Source organism: Podospora pseudoanserina, chromosome 1 (genome assembly GCF_035222485.1).
Source record: "Podospora pseudoanserina strain CBS 124.78 chromosome 1, whole genome shotgun sequence".
In the NCBI taxonomy this organism is placed as follows: Eukaryota; Fungi; Ascomycota; class Sordariomycetes; order Sordariales; family Podosporaceae; genus Podospora; species Podospora pseudoanserina.
The window spans coordinates 6,592,545-6,613,491 of NC_085920.1; the positions used below are offsets into that span (position 1 = coordinate 6,592,545).

At 53.9% G+C, this 20,947-nt stretch overlaps 7 protein-coding genes across 7 annotated transcripts; 4 read left to right on the forward strand and 3 right to left on the reverse strand.

Moving 5' to 3' along the window:
- The first annotated feature begins 241 nt into the window (after positions 1 to 241).
- On the forward strand, positions 242 to 2,499 carry YDC1 (alkaline ceramidase ydc1). The gene is given in 7 exon segments (XM_062943118.1): positions 242 to 391; positions 411 to 824; positions 887 to 1,073; positions 1,132 to 1,369; positions 1,434 to 1,516; positions 1,578 to 1,724; positions 1,873 to 2,499. 6 exon segments carry the CDS (start codon positions 732 to 734, stop codon positions 2,016 to 2,018), a joined length of 894 nt encoding a protein of 297 aa, XP_062806188.1. The 5' UTR covers positions 242 to 391; positions 411 to 731; the 3' UTR covers positions 2,019 to 2,499.
- Positions 2,500 to 2,953: 454 nt separating this feature from the next.
- Positions 2,954 to 3,400, forward strand: QC764_118540 (uncharacterized protein; the record flags this gene model as incomplete). The annotated part of the gene is made up of 2 exons (XM_062943119.1): positions 2,954 to 3,165; positions 3,238 to 3,400. The coding sequence occupies 2 exons, from the start codon at positions 2,954 to 2,956 to the stop codon at positions 3,398 to 3,400; spliced, it is 375 nt and encodes a 124-aa protein (XP_062806189.1).
- Positions 3,401 to 5,524: 2,124 nt separating this feature from the next.
- QC764_118550 (uncharacterized protein) lies at positions 5,525 to 8,008 on the forward strand (the record flags this gene model as incomplete). Its single annotated transcript, XM_062943120.1, has 2 exons — positions 5,525 to 7,360; positions 7,444 to 8,008. 2 exons carry the CDS (start codon positions 5,525 to 5,527, stop codon positions 7,669 to 7,671), a joined length of 2,064 nt encoding a protein of 687 aa, XP_062806190.1. The 3' UTR covers positions 7,672 to 8,008.
- On the reverse strand, positions 7,989 to 9,462 carry MIC13 (MICOS complex subunit mic13). The gene is made up of 2 exons (XM_062943121.1): positions 9,139 to 9,462; positions 7,989 to 9,081 (listed from the first exon to the last, which is right to left on the reverse strand). Exons 1-2 carry the CDS (start codon positions 9,173 to 9,175, stop codon positions 8,144 to 8,146), a joined length of 975 nt encoding a protein of 324 aa, XP_062806191.1. The 5' UTR covers positions 9,176 to 9,462; the 3' UTR covers positions 7,989 to 8,143.
- Positions 9,463 to 9,763: 301 nt separating this feature from the next.
- On the reverse strand, positions 9,764 to 11,092 carry QC764_118570 (uncharacterized protein; the record flags this gene model as incomplete). Its single annotated transcript, XM_062943122.1, has 1 exon — positions 9,764 to 11,092. The coding sequence occupies one exon, from the start codon at positions 11,090 to 11,092 to the stop codon at positions 9,764 to 9,766; it is 1,329 nt and encodes a 442-aa protein (XP_062806192.1).
- A 391-nt stretch (positions 11,093 to 11,483) lies between these two features.
- Positions 11,484 to 18,680, forward strand: QC764_118590 (uncharacterized protein; the record flags this gene model as incomplete). The annotated part of the gene is made up of 4 exons (XM_062943124.1): positions 11,484 to 12,436; positions 12,533 to 12,872; positions 12,935 to 14,932; positions 14,994 to 18,680. Exons 3-4 carry the CDS (start codon positions 13,673 to 13,675, stop codon positions 18,678 to 18,680), a joined length of 4,947 nt encoding a protein of 1,648 aa, XP_062806193.1. The 5' UTR covers positions 11,484 to 12,436; positions 12,533 to 12,872; positions 12,935 to 13,672.
- Positions 11,695 to 13,185, reverse strand: QC764_118580 (uncharacterized protein; the record flags this gene model as incomplete). The annotated part of the gene is made up of 1 exon (XM_062943123.1): positions 11,695 to 13,185. One exon carries the CDS (start codon positions 13,183 to 13,185, stop codon positions 11,695 to 11,697), a length of 1,491 nt encoding a protein of 496 aa, XP_062806194.1.
- Positions 18,681 to 20,947: the final 2,267 nt, after the last annotated feature.

Genomic DNA, 20,947 nt, shown 5'->3' on the forward strand with positions numbered 1-20,947 from the left:
AGATATACTTTGACGGCAGCTGCTACATGACTGAAGCTTCCATTAACCCTCATGGCACCTTGATATACGGTGCTTAGAGATGTAAAAGTTGCCGAGAACGTGCATCATTACATCATCTGCCAGGATCCACCAGTATTGCAGTACTACATCTCTGAACATTCATAATTCAAGGTCGAGACGAGGCTTATCGTTATCGTTGCTTCCAAAGTTCCATGATTCTTGCTACTGCGTTCGAAAAGGAGGTTGGGAAACACCAACACCAAAGTTTACAGTGGAGAATAATACGTTGGCATGCCCCCAAGTTATAAATTCCAGGCCCTGCCTTCTCAGTTGCTGTCCAGTGTTTGATTCTGAATCAGCCGCTTCCAGCATCCTCCCTTCTAACCCTCCACCCTCGTTTTCCGGTTGAGCCGGTATTTATCGGCTGACGGCACGCACAAGAACCTCACCTAGGCCGGGACCTCGTAAAATACTGGTTTTGATCCTGCGCTGGTTGTTGTTGCACCAACACACCTTCAACCACACTCGCTATTTACGTGCGTTACATATTGGCCCCGAGAACAGCAAGAGGAGGCCCAGCACAGCGGAACCGAGACGGATAACCAGAGCAACCCGTCTCTTGGCGTGCGCATTGTGCTCGAAGCTCAAACACCAGATCTCTGACCACTCTGTTGCCTTGCTTATTTCGCACCATTGTTATGAGACGGGGTGTCGCTTGAGTGTCGTACACAATGGCATTGGCTTCGGCATTTCGGATTCCTTACCGGGAGGCGCGAACTGGGTTTTGGGGGGAGCAAACGTCGACGTTGAACTGGTGTGAAGAGGTAAACAAACCCCCTTTTGTGCCCCAACTAGTCGGAAAGCCTTGGCTGATCAGAACGTCTAGGACTACAACATCAGCTACTACTGTGCTGAAGTGGTCAACACACTTACAAACTTGGTTTTTATGTACCTTGGCTTCAAAGGACTACGCAATGTCATCAAGTATGCGCACTCCAAGGTGTTCATCCTCGTGTTTCTCGGCTACATTGTCGTGGGTCTCGGTAGCATGGCGTTCCATACTACGCTGAAGTGTAAGTTCCCCTTGAGTGATAGTGTAGGTACTTGTCCCTGTTCTAACGTGGAATGCAGATGAGATGCAACTCGCAGACGAACTCCCCATGATATACACCATCTGCATCATGGCATACGTAGCTTTTGGAACCAACAAGTCTCCTGCTGTGAAGGGTCTTCTTGCGGTATTCCTGCTGGGACTTGCCACTTTTATCACGGTTTATTATCTTTACGCAAAGGACCCAGTCTTCCATCAGGTGGCTTATGGTTTATTGACGGCGTCAACAATCTTCCGCGGATTCCACGTCCTGGAAGGGTATGTCAAACAGAGGGAAATTGACTAGTGCGTATTTGAATTTGGCACACTAACTGTGAGACAGTGTGTTGCGACCAGCGTTCAAGAAAAGGAACCCTGCCACGTGTGACCAGCACATGAAGGAAATGTGGACACTGGCTCTGACAGGTATGTCCTACCTACACAATACCTATGGTTATACAACAGGAGGCTGATTTTAAATGGCAAGGCATTTTCATGTTTCTGGCTGGTTTCCTCATCTGGAACATTGATAACGTCTTTTGTCACCACATCACGCAAACGAAGCAAAAGGTTCTTCTACCGTGGGCCATCATCTTTGAAGGGCATGGATGGTGGCACATCCTAACCGGTCTTGGTATGTTCCTCCTGTGCCCCTCATGCTTTCATGATAGGATCAATATGTCGATACTAACGCTGTGTGTAGGTGGTGCGTAATATCCCTTCAGAACCTAACCATTTCCATTCTTTTTTTTTGTGTGCCCAAGGCTGACTCTGTTCCACAGCATACCATATGATTCTCTGGAGATTGTGGTCCAACTGTTGCCTGGAGGGGAAAGAGGACGAATTTATGCTGGACTGGAAGCCGTTACGCACAATCCCGCAAGTGGTCCCGCGTACCAAGGGTGCAGCTCATCTCAAGACCCAGTGAGGCGGCTCTGTCCTACCTTCGGTGAAGATCACTATCCGGGATGATTCTTGATGGTGACGAGGGCCTGGTATATTGCCTATGTGCCCCACACCCCATACCCTCTTTGTGGCAAGGCAACAGCATAGCAACGATACACCAAGTCGACTACGCGAAAAGGAGTCAAAAACAAGACCCTCGGATGACAAGCACGACTTTGGCAGGGCGGGGTCAAAGGTTGAGCTAAGAGATAAATGAAAAAACACCGGAATACAGGCAGAGCCTCATTTATGGAACATGGTACTGGGCTAGAACTGCTATATAGTTACGATGGGCGTTAGTGATCACGGTTCCACATGATAGATGTTCGACTCGCGGACAAAATAAGTAGGTTGAAACGTAAAACCAAGGGCTTGAAGGATAACGCAAACACTGTGGATTTTGATTCCAGAGCATTCCACTATAATTTAAAGGTCTATAATACATACCTATCGCTTATCTACTGTCCTGCTGAGGCCTTCACCCGAGTAGCAATTCTCTCGTTATGCCAACGACGTCTGTCATGTGCGCGTAGCTGGTATTGGCACGGTGTTGAATTACACACCAATTACGTTACGGATACACCGTTTCTGCCTACGAGCCCAACACCGCAACCTAAATTTCCATTTCCAACGGCCAGTGGAAGAGACCAGCAACGACACTGAGCCCCAGCAAAGTTGCTTTGTTACCGCAACTCGCTCGGCTGCGGCACTTTCACGACATTTTACTGCCCGAACAATACGCTTCGCCTTGCTTTCTTATCCTAATCTGTTTGGCAGCCCAGTCAGCCTCATCACAACCACCCAAGATGTCGATATCAAACGAAGCGCTGCAAAAGGCAAGTCACCTCTCACAGACAAGACAAGATGAGTGTTACAAATTCCGCCAGTCGGGCATCAACGCCTAATTATGAGTTTAACATGGCGGCAAGAAATTACATCAAATTAACCTTGGGCCTTTCGCAGCTCGTCAGAGAGATCGAGTCGCAGGCCATCGCTGCGCAACAGCAAATCGGCCTGGTCCGCACTCAGATGGCGTCCAAGCAGCGTGAGATGCGGCTAGCCCAGCTGACGCGCAGCGAGATCTCATCATTGCCACCCGACACGGCTGTCTACGAGGGAGTCGGGAAAATGTATGGCTTTCCTGTCTCGTGCTTCGTTGCTTGAACCCCCTGACTAACCAACCTCCTTTGCTCCACTATCAGGTTCGTTGGGCTTCCGGTGCCCACGTTGCAGGAGAAACTGAGCTCTCAGGTCAAGGAGAATGAGACCGAGTTGGAGGCTCTGTCCAAGAGGCTGCACTACCTCGAGACGACGGACAAGAATAGCCGGGAGCACATTGAGAAGATGCTCAAGGGACAGGCTTAATTTCATACGGCCTTTGCCTCGAGCCTTGATCGACTTGTAGGGATTCACAAACCATTTGACTCGCGTCTCTTCGGTGCCGATTGTCCCGTAATTGCAAAACTGGGAACGCTCAATGGAAAATGTGGTGTCGTCTGCGGCGCAGTGCAGCATGGAACCCAGCTGTCTTATCAACCCCTCACTCTCACAACAATACACCCGATGGCACCATGCCGAATGGTTTGGCAAAGATGGAATTGCTGTTTTATATCCTATTTCCCATACACACAAAGCCTCTTCTCAAGTCCTGTGCTGGACCTGCTGCTGTATCTCATGTCCTCAGTTGCCAAAAAGGCAACTGGCCTGCTGCATGCCCGGCGGCCAAGGATTCTCCAACACAACAACAATTCAGGTGCCTGGGCGGCGAGGGTCCAGCACATCGGCTCCACGGAGGTGCAGGAGGTACAGAACAAGAGGGCTGTCTCGCATGCCGCTGGGGAAAGACACGACGGGTTTCAGGCGCCTGTTTTCTGCATACAAAGTGAAGCTATGCAGTAGTATTGTCAAGCCACCAGATGGAAATAGCCAAGAGGCACTCACAACCACAGGAAACCAAGTCAACAGGCACGGCATCACGACCCGACACACGCCCGGCGGTTCTAAAGATGGCGAGTAGCCGTCCAGACCAACCACGGGGCAGCCGTTTCGACCCTTGCCTGCCAAGATCTTCTGCCAAGCCGCACCGATGCCCCTCCCCTAGCCCTACGCACCGTTTGTTTCGCGGCTTGCTGCCTCTTGATGATGCCAGCTTCCGAGCCTTTGAAAGAACATATCGCCATGGCCATGGTCTAGAAACTATTCAGAGACAATGTTCGGGTTTCTACAGAATGGGAATAAACCGTCCCAGGCGTCTGTCTGATGGGCTTCTCTATTTTCTGCTGTCTCGTCAGTCCCGCAACACAGAGCCACGAGGCTCAGCATCCCGCTTCCCGTTCGTTTCGCTTCCATGCCACTTGTGCCCCTCCCAGCTGCCGTTGGTGCCCCTCCACCCACTCACATGAAGACGTTTCGTTCAGGGTGGAAGAGCGGGGCCCATCTCTGCGCTACATTCACCTAACCAGCCTCCTTTGCTCTGTCAGAGCACACACGCACGCAACGGGGGACATGGAACCTAACCAAGCAGTCTCACAGTTCCCCCCTCTCAGCCCCCAAGACAGGTACTCAAGGAAAATGAGATGCTACCAGGCTCCGTCTCCCGCCCTGATGCCGTCCATCTCTGGTTTTCTAGAGCAAGTGAGGTGGTAGGACAGTTCTCCCCCACCAAGATGAGCAAGTCGCTCATGGGCCAACCACACGGCGGCCGCACCTTGGAAAAGACAGTTCTTATCCCCCCCCCCCTCCACTAGGAGCACACGATACCTAGCTCGTCCCGAGGGCCACAAGTGTGGCACACCTTGGGCCAGTCCTATCACGCGTTGGTCCCGAGTACCTAGCTGGAATTTATCTAGCAACGGGTAAGGCATGGCTTCTTATGCCGCACTGCACAGCTGGGAGTGTACAACCTGGCAGCCCCATGGTCCAAAGGCAAGATGAACAGAGGGTAGAGGACGGCAGCCGGGAGGGAGCTGAGATGCTGACAGACGCAGACGGGGAGGTATTTGGTGTGGACCAGTGGTACAGTCATATGCATAGAGAGGTACTTGACACTACCCTCTCACATCCCTGACCGTCCCCAGGCCCCGAATGTCCCTCCCCCTACCACCCTCCACGCTGATTTGCTCCTGATGCATCTCCGCTCCCTCTCTTGACCGCCGCCGAATAATAAATGGTGGGTCACACCCCGCTTCTGTTGGCGGCTTACAATTCCTCCTGACCCCTCCGTCGTGCCACGCCGGCCGTCTTTCCTCACCTTCTTCACTTTTCGATTTTCTTTCCGAAGCGTGTTTTCCATCTTTCCAGTCTTGAGTAGACATATCGCCCAAGTGTTTGGTTCGGGGATATCACTCCCAACGCTTGAGCTTAGCATACCCTCTCTCTTGGGACTGGGAACAATACGTAAGAACGGCCCATTCTGGCCTGTCCTCTCATCTTTTCACCCTTGACTCACCACGGCTTCCTTAGCAACAAAGACCTACTACCACCGCCACCATGCCCCGGTCTTCTTACTTGTCGAGTGACGACGAGTCCGTCGACATCACCTACAGGCGCTATTCTGCTGCCCGCGACCGGTCTAGAGGGCCTTCTGGCCCCCCTCCTCCTCCTCCTCCTGGTGGCCCGCCTCATTTCATCCAGACTGTAGTCCGCGATGCCCGGGACACCCGCCCTTCGGGTCCCACGGGTTACTTCCAGGGCCCTTCATTCCTCAACTCCACCGACCAGCGAGAAATGACCATGGTCCGCGCCCGCTCAAGAGAGCGCCGCTCCCCTCCCATCGTCGCCGGCCCTCCCCAGCCCCCTCCCCCTCCGGCCGTGGTGATCAACCAGAACAGGATCAACCAAGGCCAAGGTCGGTCCCGCCGCGGCTCCAGCTCCTCCTCGGACGAGTCCAGCCATGTCTCCTCCCGCTTTCACCACCACTCCCACTCGCGGCACCGCTCCCACTCCCGCGTGGGCCACTCCCGTTCCTCGTCCACTCACTCCCACCTCGAAGACGCCCGCGAAAGGTGGGAGCTCGAGCGGGCCCGGGAGCAGCTCCGCGCCATGCAGGTCAGCAACGAGCGCAGGGAGCAGGAGCGCCAGCTCGACCGCTACAACGACGAGAAGTTTGGCCGGGCCCAGGCCGACTGGGAGCTGGAGCGCCTCCGCCGCGAGGACGAAGCCCGCCGGCGGGAGGAGATGGCCGAGGAGAAGGCCAACCGGAACAAGTCCGACTGGGAGCTCGAGCAGCTCCGCCGCGAAAAGGAGGCGAGGCGGGCGCAGGAGATGGCCGAGGAGAAGGCCAACCGCAACAAGTCCGACTGGGAGCTCGAGCAGTACCGCCGTGAGAAAGAGGCCAAGCGCCAGCAGGAGCGCATGGCGGAGGCGTCCTCGCGGGACAAAGCCAGCTGGGAGCTGGCGCACTACCGCAAGGAGAAGGAGGAGATGGAAACCCGGGAGCAGATGGAGGCCCGGCTCAAGCTTCAGCAATTGAGAGAAAAGGATGAGGCGGAGGCTGCTAGGCAGAGGTATGAGCTCGAGAAGTTCCTCAAGGAGGAGGAGGAGAGGCAGATCAGAGAGAAGTACACCGATGAGTACGAGCTTGATAGGCTCCGGCATGAGATTGGCCGCATCAAGCGTCGTGAGGAGGAGATGAAGCGGGAGAGGCACGAGGAGGAGGAGCGCCAGCTGAGAGACGCCAAGGCCGAGCTTGACCGGATAAAGAAGAAGGAGGAGGAAGCCAGGAGGGAGAAGCAGAAGGAGGAGGAGCAGGAGTACAAGATGGGCAAGGCTGAGCTGGACAGGCTCAAGAGGCAGAAGGAGCAGGAGGAGCGTGATAGGCACTATAAAGAAGACGCCGAATTCCGCGCGGCCAAGGCAGAGCTCGATAAGATCAAGGCTGAGAAGGCTCGCAAGGCGGAGGAAGAGCGGATCGCCCGGGAGATCGAGCTCAAGAAGCTCGCCGAGGAGAAGAAAGCTGCTGAGGAAAAGGCAAGGAGGGAGAAGGAGGAGGAAGAGGCTGTTGCTCGGTGGAAGGCCAAGGAAGCCGAGCGGATCGCCAAGGAGAAGGCCGAGGAGGAGGCCAGAGAGAAGGAGTTCCAACGCCGCCTCCAGGAGCAACTCATCCACTCCGGCCTCGACGAGAAGGCCATTGAGGCCATCCTGAAGAAGGAGAAGATCAAGAAAGACAAGGAGAAGAGGGACAGGGAGGATGAGAGGGAACGCGAAAGGGAACGCGAGAGGGACAACAACAATCAGATTGCCAGGCCGACCTACACCAGAATGTCCCTGAGGCACTTGGACATTGAGACGTTGGCCCATTTCAGGATCGAGTGGGAGTGGGATGCGGTACGCTTTTGACCTGTCTTTTTTTTTTTTTTTTCCTTTCTCTTTTTCCAAGACCTGATTGCTAATAATGATGTCATCAACAGGAGCCCGGTTACATCCTCATCAAGCGCTGGGTGCCCGAGTGGGAGCAGCAGCAGCTCTGGGAGCACACCAAAAAGATCCGCATCGTCGAGAAGAGGAAGGAGGAGAAGGTCGTCCTCAAGATCAAGGACCACCGCGAGGAGGACGACAAGTACGAGTTTGTGCGCCGCCGCCGTCGGTCCAAGTCCCCCAGTTTGCTCATGTACTTGGCTGGTGGCCGGCCCGCGTGAACTGTTTTCGGCTCCTTTCGGTCTTGTCTGTCGCGATGGATACCCATCTTTTCTTCTCACTCCTTGGAACTTTTTTTTTTGGTTCGACGATTACGTTAGGGTTGGGAGGGTTGTTAGTCGGGGGGGAATTGGATACGACATTGGGTAGGAAAAGAGGGAGAATGATGACGGGATGAAGATATGATGATTGTATTTTTTTCTTTTTTTTTTTTTGACATGCTCTTTGCGAGTTGAGATAGTTTTGTTTATTCTCGTATAAATACCAAGTCCTTCTAACTCCAAGGCATGACTACACAGAAAAGTTGAATATCACAGAACTGCTTTGGTTTTGTCTTTCAGCATTCATCATACATGCCCCCGATTTTCCGTTGATATAATACAATGCATCCCCCATCCGTCCATGACATGAGCGTAGAGGCCAAATATGTATACAGATGTCATGACACATAAACACACCTCGTCTCTGTATCTCTTATAACTTCCCCGCCTCCTTCTCCCCTCCCCTAACCCCATCCTTCTTCGTCCAGCTCCCCTCCGCCCGTCTAATCAACTCCTCATACACCGTCCAAGCAAGCGCACTGCTCGCCGCCTTCCTCCCCATCCTCAACCCCAGCCCATCCATCAAGCTCCTCAGCCCTTCCTCGCTCACCATCCTCTTGGCGGCATGCACCATATTCCTGTAGCCATCCGGCTGAAGCTGGATCCTCGTCTTAACCGCATCAAACGGGTTGCTGATCGCCGAGCAGACCGCCCCGGAGAATATCGCGCTGGCAAAGTTGATTGTGGCTGCGCCTCCGTTTCCGGATTTGTCCATGTAGAGGTTGGAGAGGTGCTTTTTGGACTGTTCGTAGAATAATATGTAGAGACCAGCATAGGGAGCGTCCCGGATAGCGGTGGCGCCGAAGCCGGAGAAGAACCCACGGATGCCCTCGTGTCGGTAGATGTCTAGCGCTGCGCGGGGGAGGGAGTTGTAGTTGTACAATGTCGACTCATATCTCACCTTCAGCACCGTCAAAGGCATGAGAATAAACCCCGCGAAACTCCTGGCTACTGCTCCCGATGTCAAATTGGCGATGTGGGAAAGTTTCGGGAGGGTGGAGGAGTGGTTACTCGCGTTGGCTAACGCTGGAGAGGACAGACGGTGACGGATCGAGTTGAGGGAGGTGAAGTAGATTGCGGAGCCGAAGCCGGTTCGCAAGGCCGAGGGAACGGCACCGCGCCATAGGGCTGGGAGGAGGTGAGGAGCCGAGCGGATTTCGGCGAGGGCGAGGCGGAGGGCCGAGGCGCCGTGGGGGTGATGCGGGGTGGAGTGGGAGGTTCGTTGCTGGACGCGGGTTTTGAGGAGGTCAATTGGTTGGAGGAGGACGGCGGAGGTTATGCCGGAGGAGAGGCCGGCTAGGAAGTGGAAGGCTGAGGGGGGAAAGATGGTTAGATTGAGCGAGGATGGGAAGGGGGAGAAAACCGTACTCGACTTCGGAGACGTCTTGCGGGCGCCATCGGACATGGTTGCGCTGGGTGGGAGTGATCTGCGCGGATCGCGGGTTGGGTCTGTTCCTGGTCCGAGATTCTTTTCCCAGCGATGGTTGCGGTGTCAGGAGGTAGTGGCCTGAGATCGCGCTGCTGTGGCGTTTCGTCGGCTGTCACGATGCTTTAGAGATGGTGGCAGAGGCGTCTGGGTTGTGGACCAGCCATAGTGTGAAATGATTTTATATAGGAGACGCCATGCTGTTGAAGAACCTCGAAATAAGTGAACGCGCCGTTGAGGGTGCTGACCTGGCGTTCAGTTCAGATGAAAAGGTTGGGGTTTGCGGTAAATCCGCTTTGGAAGACAGGGCCTATGACGGCATGGGAATCCTGTAATTTTTTCGGTCCCCGATCAATCGAGGTGGGGAACTACCCCGCCGTCCGGTCCGCCCCGGAGTTGCCGGGTTGACCCGAGCAACTACTCGGCCCCGGGGGTTCCACCAATGCCGAGTGACGCCCAAGGGGAGCTGAAAAAAGTGATAATCAGAATGGAATTATAATGATATTATCTTCTGATGAACCGTCATATCGCCCGCCTCTGTAACTTGTACTTGTCACAGTCTCCCAATCACCCCTTCTTCTGCTCCCCCACGATAGACTCCAGCCTCCCAGCCAACGCCTTGTGTCTCTTGACAACCTCAACCCACTCCTCCTCCGCCTCTGGTCCAACCTCCAAGCTCGCCAAAAACAACCCAAAATCACCTCCCAATCTTTCCAAACTTCCTGCGCAATACAGAACCTGAGTGAGCAGACTGTCCCTCGCTCCCTGGTCTTTCACGGTAGGCAAATACACGCGTAGGGTCTCCAATAGCATGTCGACCAAGTAGAGAGGGAAAGTAGCAAGCGCAGATGGAATCGGCTCTAGTGGATCATCGCTCCCAGTTGTCGCTGCTGGCCCATCTGTTGCCACTGCCGTGGTAGTCGGAAACAGCTTGAGGAACATGTTCACGATAGCAAAACTCTGCTCACGGAAGATCTCAATGTACCGCTTCAGATATCTTTCCGTCTGCTGCCCACCAGACCAGGCGTTTCCGCTGCCAATGGCCTTTTGGCGGGCCTTTTCTTGATCGGCGAGTTCCCTAAGTGGTTCGAGGGCTTCGAGCATTGTCATGAGGGTTGCCAGGCGGCAGACAAGCAACACTGCCCCCAGCGCCCTCTCCCGAGCATCGCTACTCTTTGAGCCGTTGTTTGTTGGTGCAGTGGCAACTGCCTCCAAATCCGGCAAGACTCTGCGAAGCCAGCTGATGGTTCGGAGGGCAGCAGGGAGTTTGAGACCAGGAGCTTTGAGAGAGAGGATGAGGTTGGCCGCCATATTTCGCATGACATCGTCAGCCTCGGCGGAAATGGATGTAACAAGAGGTGACTTTGGGTAGAGCGAGTGCAGTCGCCGGATATGACCGTTCAAGTCCAGTGCTGACGAGTAGTTGACTGGGGCTGTCGAGATAGACGAGGAGAGGAGGGGCGGTAGCTCGAGGACGTCGACGAGCCGCTCGACGTTGCGCGAGAGAAGCAACGCCTTTTTTCGCCGGGCGAGAACATCATTGTCGCTGTCTCTGTTGTAGGTGGTTGCGAACCGCACTGCTTCACTATCCAGCTTTGGGAGGGCATTTCGCAGCTCAGCGGTGCTCGCTGCCAAGGCAGGCAACGTAGTGCGGAGTGACGCGTGATGAGTTGCCGATTCGATGATCTGCTTGTGAGATTTCTTGGAAAGCGACTGAAGTGAGAGCAGGAGCGCGTGAGATGAGTGTGCGAGCGCTTGAGGTTCGCTTGATTCGAGTGATGATAATGGCTGGGACGCCAGTGTTGTGAGGTACTCGAGTAAACTCGCATCGGGAGTCGTCGTTGGGGATGAAGACGACCCTGACGGTAAAAGAAGATCATATAAAAGGTCCGCCATTGTATATATGGGGCTTCTTCCGCTTGGTTGATGAGATCACACTGGGGACGGAGAGGACAGGTGTAGCGAGCGATGTGAATGTCAACGCTTGAGTGGTATCGGGAATCGTGACGAGATCCCAGGCTTTCTTTGCCGGCCTCCCTGTGAATTATGTCGCTGTTGTCGAATATCAAACTCGCGTCTCGCCGTTAAGTTGAAGGCTGGCTGCCTATCTGTCCGCTGATATGGAAGTGCTGATGCCCTCTCGCTCGTCGTTAGTTCCAATGGAATGCCTGCAGTGTGATGAGACATTGGCTAACAGACCCGGGTGTGGGGTAGGTAGCACTATGTTAGTGTGCTGTATTTCCTGGCCGGAGCGCACTGACCTCTGAAACATCAACCAAAGGCTCAACATTGAGAAATTCAAAAATACGAAAAATCAGCTTTAAACATCAACTCATCGATCGTACAGACACTTCGACTCCCATATTATACACTAGCTATTTACTATCAACAGAAAAACACTCCTCTTTTCTCGCCATCTTTCTGCCATCATCCTCTAACCTCCTCCGTTTGTTCGGGGGTGGGGTCGAGAATACATGACTTCCGAGTCCCTCTCTCCTTCAAGTTCCTGTTGATGTTGCCTTTTTAGGCGTTGTTGAACGTAATGCACTTTTTGGTCCTTTCCTCCTTTCGATCTTGTCGCCTTCGATCATCTTGACCTTCGGATTCGACGTTGCTTCCACCACTGACGCACCAATTGCGCGAGCCAGCATGGCCAACCACACCAGCATGATGCCTCTCAGCCATATCGAGACCGGGTTACCCATATCCACTGGGCTACCTTTTTGTGGTCTAACCTCCTTGGTTTCTTCCGCAGCCGTGCTCTCAGTACTCGAACTGTTCCCGCTGCCGCTCTGTTCATCCTCATCGGCATCCTCGGACGAGTTTACACAAGTGGTGGAGCCCAAAGTTTCCGAGACTTGATCTGCCTCTGGACTGGCTTGCTCGTGAGCTACTGGCGGAGGAATGAGCCCCGATGCTATTCGCAAGCTGTCTAGAGAGTCGCTGGCGGGAAGTGGAGGAGGCCGGTCCGGTTGTGATATCCTGACATTCCCGTCGATGTTTCCCGACGACACTTCCTCTATCCTCCCCGTTGGTGGCATTGTCTCGACACTGGGCTGTTGCGGATGGTATACCGGCGGCATTGGAGACGTGGCCACAGGCCGATAGTGTGCTGGCAAAGCATCGGGCATTTCCATCGGGATCCTCGCCATGTTTTCGTACTCCATCTGCAGATGCAGCTCACGAGCCATTCGATCCAGCCGGAGCGGGCATGAGTAACCGTTTGCCCATTCAATCTTGGTAACTATTTCCTTTTTCCCGTCACGGAACTTGAACATCTTCATGAACTCGTCTGAGAACTTGGAGAGTTTTCCGCTAATCTCGACCGTCATATAGAACCGTGTCGCATTGTGCTCGAGCACGAAGGCTGTGTGGATAAGGTTGTTGTGTGATGGTTGATACTCGAATGTGTTCTCCTTCAGCTCCCATTTCAAAGTGTTGTACCAGATCGAGCCCTTCGTCGAGGAGATATGACCCTCAAAGTTCCAGCGACTCCCCCCAGTCACGGTCTTTTCTTTGTCGATACCCAGCCCACCGGCACCATATCCCAACACGTTGACATTTGGCGTTCGATTGACGAGCTTTCTCGTTTGGACCAAGGTTTCTCGGCCGCGGATGTGTTTTGGGCCGTAATGGTCGGTGAATTTGACTGGGCAAGAGGAGCGATGCTCAATGCGTGCGTCTTCGCCATCTTCCTCGGTCAATTTCACAGATACAGTTGCAGACTCGAGTTTGCAGTCTGGGGGTTGGTGAAAGTCTAGATCGAGGTACAATATGCCAGCTGGGTTCTGTGACTCCCCAAGTACACCCCAGCGGGATTTGGTGAACATGAAGCGGCAATCAACCTCGACTTTGCCAATGCTTCCACGGCCGGCTCGCATGTGGGATGAGGCTATATGGTCGAATCGTTCATAATCGCGCCGTCCATATCTCCCACGCTTTTTGACCTTCAGCTCGGGTGAGGTCCATGTGTCGTCCATTGTTGACATCAGGAGCTTGGTTGGCTGGGTCCAAGACACGTGGGGAATCACAAAAGCTCAACTCAGGCCTGATGCTGCGGACTTTTCGAACAGATGTAGCGGGGTGCTAACGATGATAACACAACATTTGGGCCGCGGGGGATTTGTGCTGGTGCAGGCTGTGCAACATGGATGCCTCACTTGAGCTGCACAGGCGGGTCGTCTTGATGCGAGCCAGCTTGGCCAAGCCCCCGCGATTCGCCAGAGATGCAGCCTTCTCGTTTCGAATTGGCGCTGCTTACTTTCTTCAGGGTATGCTGCGGAACAGCGTCTCATGGGCTCTCGGCAAGGCTGCGAGACGCTCCATGTAGTGCCCACCCCCCGCATGGCATCAAGACAGAGTTTTGCAAAGACTTTGGAAGAACGCAGCCAGCAGAAATAGGCATAGGAAGGCTCTGATACTGGCCGTCACGGTCTATCTCTTCGTGCTTCTCCTTTCGGCCACTCTGTTTGCGCCATGTCGAGGTCATCCTACTCAGACGAAAGCGTCGATATCGGCGACAGTGAGCATTATCATGAAGATGAGAATGAAAGACAAGGCTTGTCTTCTACGACGGTTCGCAACGGCAGCGTAGCACCAAGAGCCCCTAAACATGGGAAGTTCTATGGCCTGCCACCTCGTCAACAGCAGCAGCCGGAGCGGCCGCGGCGACCAAAGCGCTCAGCACAAGATCAAGGGGGACAGGATTGGGAAACGGGACGTCAACGGCAACAGGCGAGCTCTGCTTCACGGGAACGGCGCCGGTCTCCTTCACCGCTTTCTTTTCCAAATTCCCCATCGCCTCCGCGTCCAACCTGGGTACAAAATCTAGGCAGGGCAAATACTTATATCTCGGAGGCGAGGGAACGAACTACTGGGCCGGTGAACTACTGGGATCAGATGGGTCACGAGGGCCCCGAGCAACGCAATCGGTCCCTTGTCACGGTTCGGCCAGTATCTAGAGCAAGACGAAGGCCAGCACAAGAGGAACCAACGGCACACCAGTCTGGCAGGGAACCACGTACAGGTCACTTACATGAGGACCCCTTCAACGTCGAAACTCGTACGAGACCGCCTGTTCTGCAACTTCGGACGCAACCACGACGAGAACAGTCTCGCAGAAACCGACGGATTCCAGATTTCAGACCGCCCCCTTACGAGTATGTGCCTACTTATTTACAGGACCGCTCAACATCAATAGGAGAAACATTTAGCCAGAGCTCGGAATATTCAGATATAAGCGATGAGGGCCAGGAAAGCCAGCCATCAAATCACGATGTTTATGAGCGACCTGTTGACCTCGTTCATGACCCCTCACAATCAACCAAAAATATGACGATCCGGCTCGAGTTTGATATCGAAGAAGACTGGGACACTGATCTCGAGGAGTTTTGCCGACTCAGGCGGCTCGGTCGGTTCAAAGACGCGCAAGAATACTTCAAGCAAAACCTTGAACGCTACAGCACCATCCCGTACATCCGGGTTCAGTACGCAGAAATGCTGGTTTCATCTGGAAACTTGAAGCTATTCCGAGATATGCGGCTACTGCCGGAATTTCTGCCTCCTGTCGGAGAGGAGAGTATGGATGAGCTGAACAGAGGCAAGCTGGCAGCGAACTATGCTCTGCTGGATCTCTTGTCGCAGCGGCACTTTCCAAACTACATACAGATGGCGTGGCAGATTGTGGAAAACACGCTGAAAGCCCTCAGCACCGAACAAGTCATAGGATCAACAGAGGTAAGAAACATGTAATCTCTTGCATCACATCCTTGAGGATCGTATATTGACCATTTCCTAGATACAACTACTGAGTTTGTGCCTGCGGGTGTTGCACCGCTTGGAGGCCTGTACGCATGAAGGCATTATTGACGTGCCTAAGATTTACGCAAAGCATCTTTTCGATTGGAGCCGCCTTTATCGCGAGATCACCGCAGAAGATAGCATCTGGGATGCCAGAGATCTTTTGGTGGCTGCCACATCTGTGTTTGGCTGGCAGGACATGTCAGTCATGTTTTTCGGGACCAGTTACCTTCCCAAAATTATGGAGTTAATTTCCAATGACTGGATTCGGACAAGCTACGACGAACCATCGGCGTTGGGTCTCCTTGACCTTTTTACCTCACTGATACTTCAAGATCACAACAAGGAAATGGACGTTCGCAACCACCTTTTACTCGAATATGCCACGATCTTAGCACGCTCCATTCAAGACCACAATGAGGGGTTCATGCGAAGCAGGCCCTTTCTACAATGGTTACTTGTCAAAGCAGTGCTCGAGAAGACGGCTGCTCCAGAGCGACCTGACGGGATTCACCTCAAGGACTTTGACGGTCTCGAGCTCAAACAAAAGAACGGAATACATTTGCCCATCTATATTCCGAAAAACGGGCTGGAAAGGCCTTCATGGGACATGTTCTTCACTCGATCTAGCCCAGCACAACGCCATACCGCAGAAGTTGTGGTAGCCACCGCCGATGCCATTGGAGACTACTTCCTCAAAGCAGAGGCCTTGAAAATCTTGATCCTTTTTTCCCAAAACCCGGGAAGGTCCATGTCAGATCTCTGTCGCCTCCAGCTCGAGATCCAGGGGGATACTGAAGGCTACCTCGCCACGCGACTGTCGACTTATTTGCTCTTGAACGAGTCGAATGAGCTGCAAGACTTGGGAATAAGTCCCACCAATTTTGATCCCACAAGGAACGAGAATTGTGAAAATGCAACACTAAGATGGGCCAGCGCTGTTCTTCCTGCGCAAACCCTTCTCCGTTCCGATATTCGCGAGGATAATCGGCAGCCTACCCCTCAAAATGAAAACCTTTCATCCGAACTTCTTCAGGCAGCCTTCAACGTGTGTGGCCCAAAGCTTCCGTCTTATATCGTAGATTTCGCAAGACAGAAGCTTCAACTCGACGCCCCCTCGATAGTCCCGATGCCGATGCTGGCATTACACAACCCGACCGACGATAAGCCAACAGCAGATAAGGCCAGAGACAATGTTGACGGCATTCCGAGATACAGTCCCTTCATCTCTGGACAACAACATGCTTCAGGATATCCGTATCCCTTCATCTACCCAAATCCCAACTACCCAGCTCATAACGATCCATTTCTTAGCCACCAGCCTTCCAACTACCCATACTCCAACTACCCATACTCCAACTACCCATACTCCAACTACCCGACCGCGTACGGACAGCCACAAAATCCAAATGCCGTGTATCACAATGTTGCTCCCTATGTCGGGACATATCCTTGGCTACAAGGACCCGGGCCCGCCAACGTTGCCGGGACACCAAACCCCTTTGACTTTTACACTCCATCGGCGCCAGCGCCGCCGCCTGCTTCCGGGATGCCGTCCCAAGACTATCAGACAAACCAACCTCCAACGGCGCCTAACGGGGTGTGGCCGGACGTGGAGGTGGCTGGATGGCCTGCTACGTGGCAAGAGGATGCTCAACGTCTTGCAAACTCTCGGCCCCCTCCTTCAACCGACGACGAGGACGTCACCATCAGGGTGAAAGGTCATCAGACTCGGGTTGGCGGCGACGCGCAGGCGAGTTCGGACAAAGTTTCACAGTGGCTATTTCCGGGAAGTGATGGAGCACCGAATATTGGCAAGAAGGACCCTAATGAGCAGTCGATCCCTCCACCATCCGGAAAGCCTGCTGTTCCTGGTGACAGTGCGCCCAAAGTCAACAGTTCGACTCCTGTCAATGATAATGTGGCTCCCGAAACAAAAGAGGGCGATCCTGGCCAAGCATCGAAGCCTGTTGCACCAGAGACCACTGATGCCAATGGCGGCTCGAACGTGAATAGGGGAGATCCGGGCCCAAACACTGGGATACGTAGGCGGCACACTGTGGATGTCTTACCGGAACGCAGTCATGCTAAAGTGAACAAGACGGCTGACACCGCGAATGGTATCATTCCCGAAGAAAACAACCCTTCTGGTAGCCTGGAGGCCGAGGATAATGGTGACAGTGTCGATGAGAAGCCGAGTTTCGATGTGGAAGAGGGCTTGCCCAAGCTTAGCTTCCCTCCAGGTCTTCTCAAAGGGCACAAGTTGACGGTCATTCTCGATAGCAAGGACGATCCTCAGAAGGTCAAGGCGTATGTCATCGACGTAGAAGGCGTGCATGAGACCCCAGTAGTGCGCCCTACAACTGGAGAGCAGCACCGGTCCAGGACGAAAATTCACGTCAAATCCGGTTCCTATGAGGTTGCCGATGCAGGAAATGAATCGGGCGAGTCGACTGTAAGGATAAGCAGAAGCAGAAGCAGGGAAAAAGGCAAAGCTAGAGACACCAGCGAAGCGCCACCGAGTTATCCAGAGGGCGGTGTCAAGGAACACACGACTATACACGGCACCGTGCGGCCCCACGTTGTTTTGGATGATTTTGTCACCCAGCCGCCACATGATAAACTGTCGAAACCGACAAGGAAGAATTCGGGGTTTGGAGGTCCAGCCGGAGAAGGTCCATCGAGACGGCAGAGCATGTCCAAGCCAAGGTCTAGCAAAGAGGAGCAGGACAAGTTGGCAAAGTCTGTCAACAAGAGAGCAAAGAAGGCTGCCCAGAGGTTTTCATCTCTTGGTCCAGCTCCCAGTCCGGCCCCCAGTCCGCCGCCTAGCCCACCGCCCTCTGGTTCGCGACCGCCACCTGACAGGCCTGTGTATATCCCCGATGCCGATCCCGACACGGGCGCTATCCCCGAGAACGACGAGGGTGCTGGTGATGGCGTTGGCGGGCATGAGCATCAAGACGGAGATCAAGGACAGGCGCAGGACCAGGAGCAGGGGCATGGACAAGCTCCAGAGCAGAAACAAGACCATGTTCAAGAAGAGACCCAAAGTCGGAACCAACGGGAAAGGCAGTACTACAATCAAGGTCCAGACCGGCAACAAAACGAGCAACTAGGCGAGGGCATCCGAGTCTATTGTTCAGGCAACCCCACAGATCCCACCATCCCGACCACCAACTCCTCTGCGCAAACTGCGCCCTCCCCCGAGAAAACATCCCATCCCGACAGCCACGACAGCACAGATGAAGACTGGGAGACCCAGAGCATAGACGGCGACGAAGCTGCTGGCAGCTACGAGGCAGTGTTTGAAGCCTTTTCTGACGAGGACGCAGACGAAGACGAGCAGGCGACCCGCAAAGAGGTGGAGCAGATGCTGAACGACATGCAAACCGCCAGAAAGAGGAGACAGGATGCGGATCGGGCAGAGGAGGAGTGGTTGAAGGGACGGCTGGAGCGTCTTGCTGCTAAGGAGAAAGAGGAAGAGGAAGCGAAGGCGAAGGGGAAGGGGAAGGGGAAGGAAAAGGTTGCGGTGGTGGAGGAACTGGAGAGCATCTCTTCTGTGATGACGGAGGATGAGGAACGGTTTAGGTGGGGTGAGGAGCCAAGGTCGCCTTTGAGGAGTTTGAAGAGGAAGGGGAGGGGGATTAAAAGGTTAGCAGACTTTGTTAAGCGGGGATCGGGGTAGAGATGTGTGTGGGAGGGGGGGGGGGTTAATGGGATGTTTGGTGTGTTTGTCAGGGATGGCATCGACAGATGGGAGGTGGATGTTGCCTTTTCTCGGGTAGAACCGCCCATGTTGACACAATTAGATCACACAGTTTGGTCGAATCACTCCATGAAACAAAGCTTTGTATTCTCGAGCGTCTTGTGGTTGACAGCATGGCAAAGCTCACTTTCCAAAGCGAACATTAAACCATCTTGAAAAAGAAGAACTAGGGATCGTGAGTAAATAAATTAATATTCTCTGTGTCTCAATCAGCAAGGGGGAGAGGAAGATGTCGAGATCATAGTGACGGCACTGTATTTTAACGATGAGTTTCGAGAACAAAAAGCCTCCTTGCTTCCCACGCTCAGTTTCGGGGCCAGGTGTACGTGAGCAACAGGCGAGTCTCTCGGGCAGGCAGTTTTGTATTCGTCAAGGCGGGCGATCTGGCCGTTGCCAGACCCGTTCCGGAAGCAGCCTTGCCAACATTTCGCACGCAGTCGAGAGACCTGCTGAGGGAAGTCTGCTCTACAGTGGTATCGCGGCCAACTTGGCAGTAACAGTCGGGCTTTAGCTGAATGGATAGCTTGACGAACTGGCAGGCTTCTTTTGGAAGAGAACTTTGGAGCCAGGACGTCGGTGGCAGCAGAGAAAGTTGCTGCGCTGAAATATATGGAACAGAACTATATCGTAAGGGCAGGGCGTTCTCAACCTACGCCGTGGAAAAGGCGAGGCGCTGGCTACGCCCGAACACTTTGGTGCGAGCGATCAGACAAATACTTGTATAATTGTAGAAGCAAAAGTCACTGTGTCGCCCTCTGTACTGATATCTCTGCATATCTGAGAGCAGAGGTTCCATGCCCAGCGAGAATGCGGTCGTTGATGACTGAAGAACCGGGACACCACCTAGGGGTCTCGCGGTCCTGTACGACGACGGAGATAGCTCCGTGCAGCACATGCTTTAAAATAAAAATCAAACTAACGGTCAAGATAAGTAAATGCAGTACAACACCGAAGCGAAGTCGGCTACACGGAGCGGCAGGACTCTAGAATGGATTGCGCGCAAGAAAACACAAGGCCCCCGGTCCGGCTTGGCGAGAGCATTGGAGCTTCCGGGCCGGGTCCGGGTCCGGGAACCAACCCCGCTTGTTTGAGGCTCCGTAAACCGTAAACCCCGGGCCGGCGGCGGAAACGGAAGAAATTCAATACCATAGAAAAACAACCGCAAATATCAGCGCAGAAGTCAACGAGCAAATTTCAATTTTTGACCACGAAATTCTGGATAAGGGGACACCAGTGCCCTTGCTCCGGTTGAACAGCGTACAACAAAAGTCAGAGTGGCTGGGAAAAGTGTTCTCGCTGGACTCACAACACGGGAACCGGGGTTCAGTGCTGAAAAGGATTGACTTGTCAAAGCCGGAACGGATACAACGGGGCGAAATGTGATATGCCGTACAGGTGAGAACTGTCCTTGGCCCGAAACGAATCTGGCTGTCGTTTTCGGCATCCAGCACACAACATTGCACTGCGACAGTCGGGGCAGGTGGTGCATTTCGTTCGTTTTTTCCCTTTGGGCGCAGATTGCGTCTGGTGCGAAGAAAGCGGTTGCAGCGGTGCGGAGGTGCGCTATTTGCTGCAAGGATGTGGTGATAAGTAATGTCGAGTGGCAAAGAGCGGTCCGAAAGAGCATGGTGACATGCTGCTGCCAGGCCACACACAAGCAAGTCGAGTCGAGGTTTCCAGCACGGGCTCTCTATCGGGTGCTGGGGTCGGGGGTTGGTTGTTGTTTGTTGGAGGTGGTGCTGGTGCTGGGCCACAGAGGGCGCTACGGTTGCGATTGTGAGCAAAATCCCGAAGCTATTTGCAGCTCTGGATGTTGGTGGCAGGACTGCTCGTGTGCGACGTCGCTACCTGCTGCTCGTGTCGACCGGGTGTTTGCGAGTCAAGCAGCGTTATTTCTGTTTCCATGCAGGTAAGCCAGGAGTGGAAGGCTATTTGACGACGGCTTCTCAGCGAAAAGACATGCGTCGCCAAAGAGCAACATCGAGTTGCGCACCATCGGCCGGCCAATGGCACAAAGTTGCCGACACCCACTTTCCCATGTCGGCTTGGCAGGGAGGAGGGTTGGCGATGCTGGTCGATGCTGGTCGATGCTGGTCGATGCTGGTCGTGGGGGGGAATTCCAGGCCCAGGACAGACGGGGGGAGGGGTTGATGAGGGGTAACGTGAGCATCAAACCTAACGCGCCA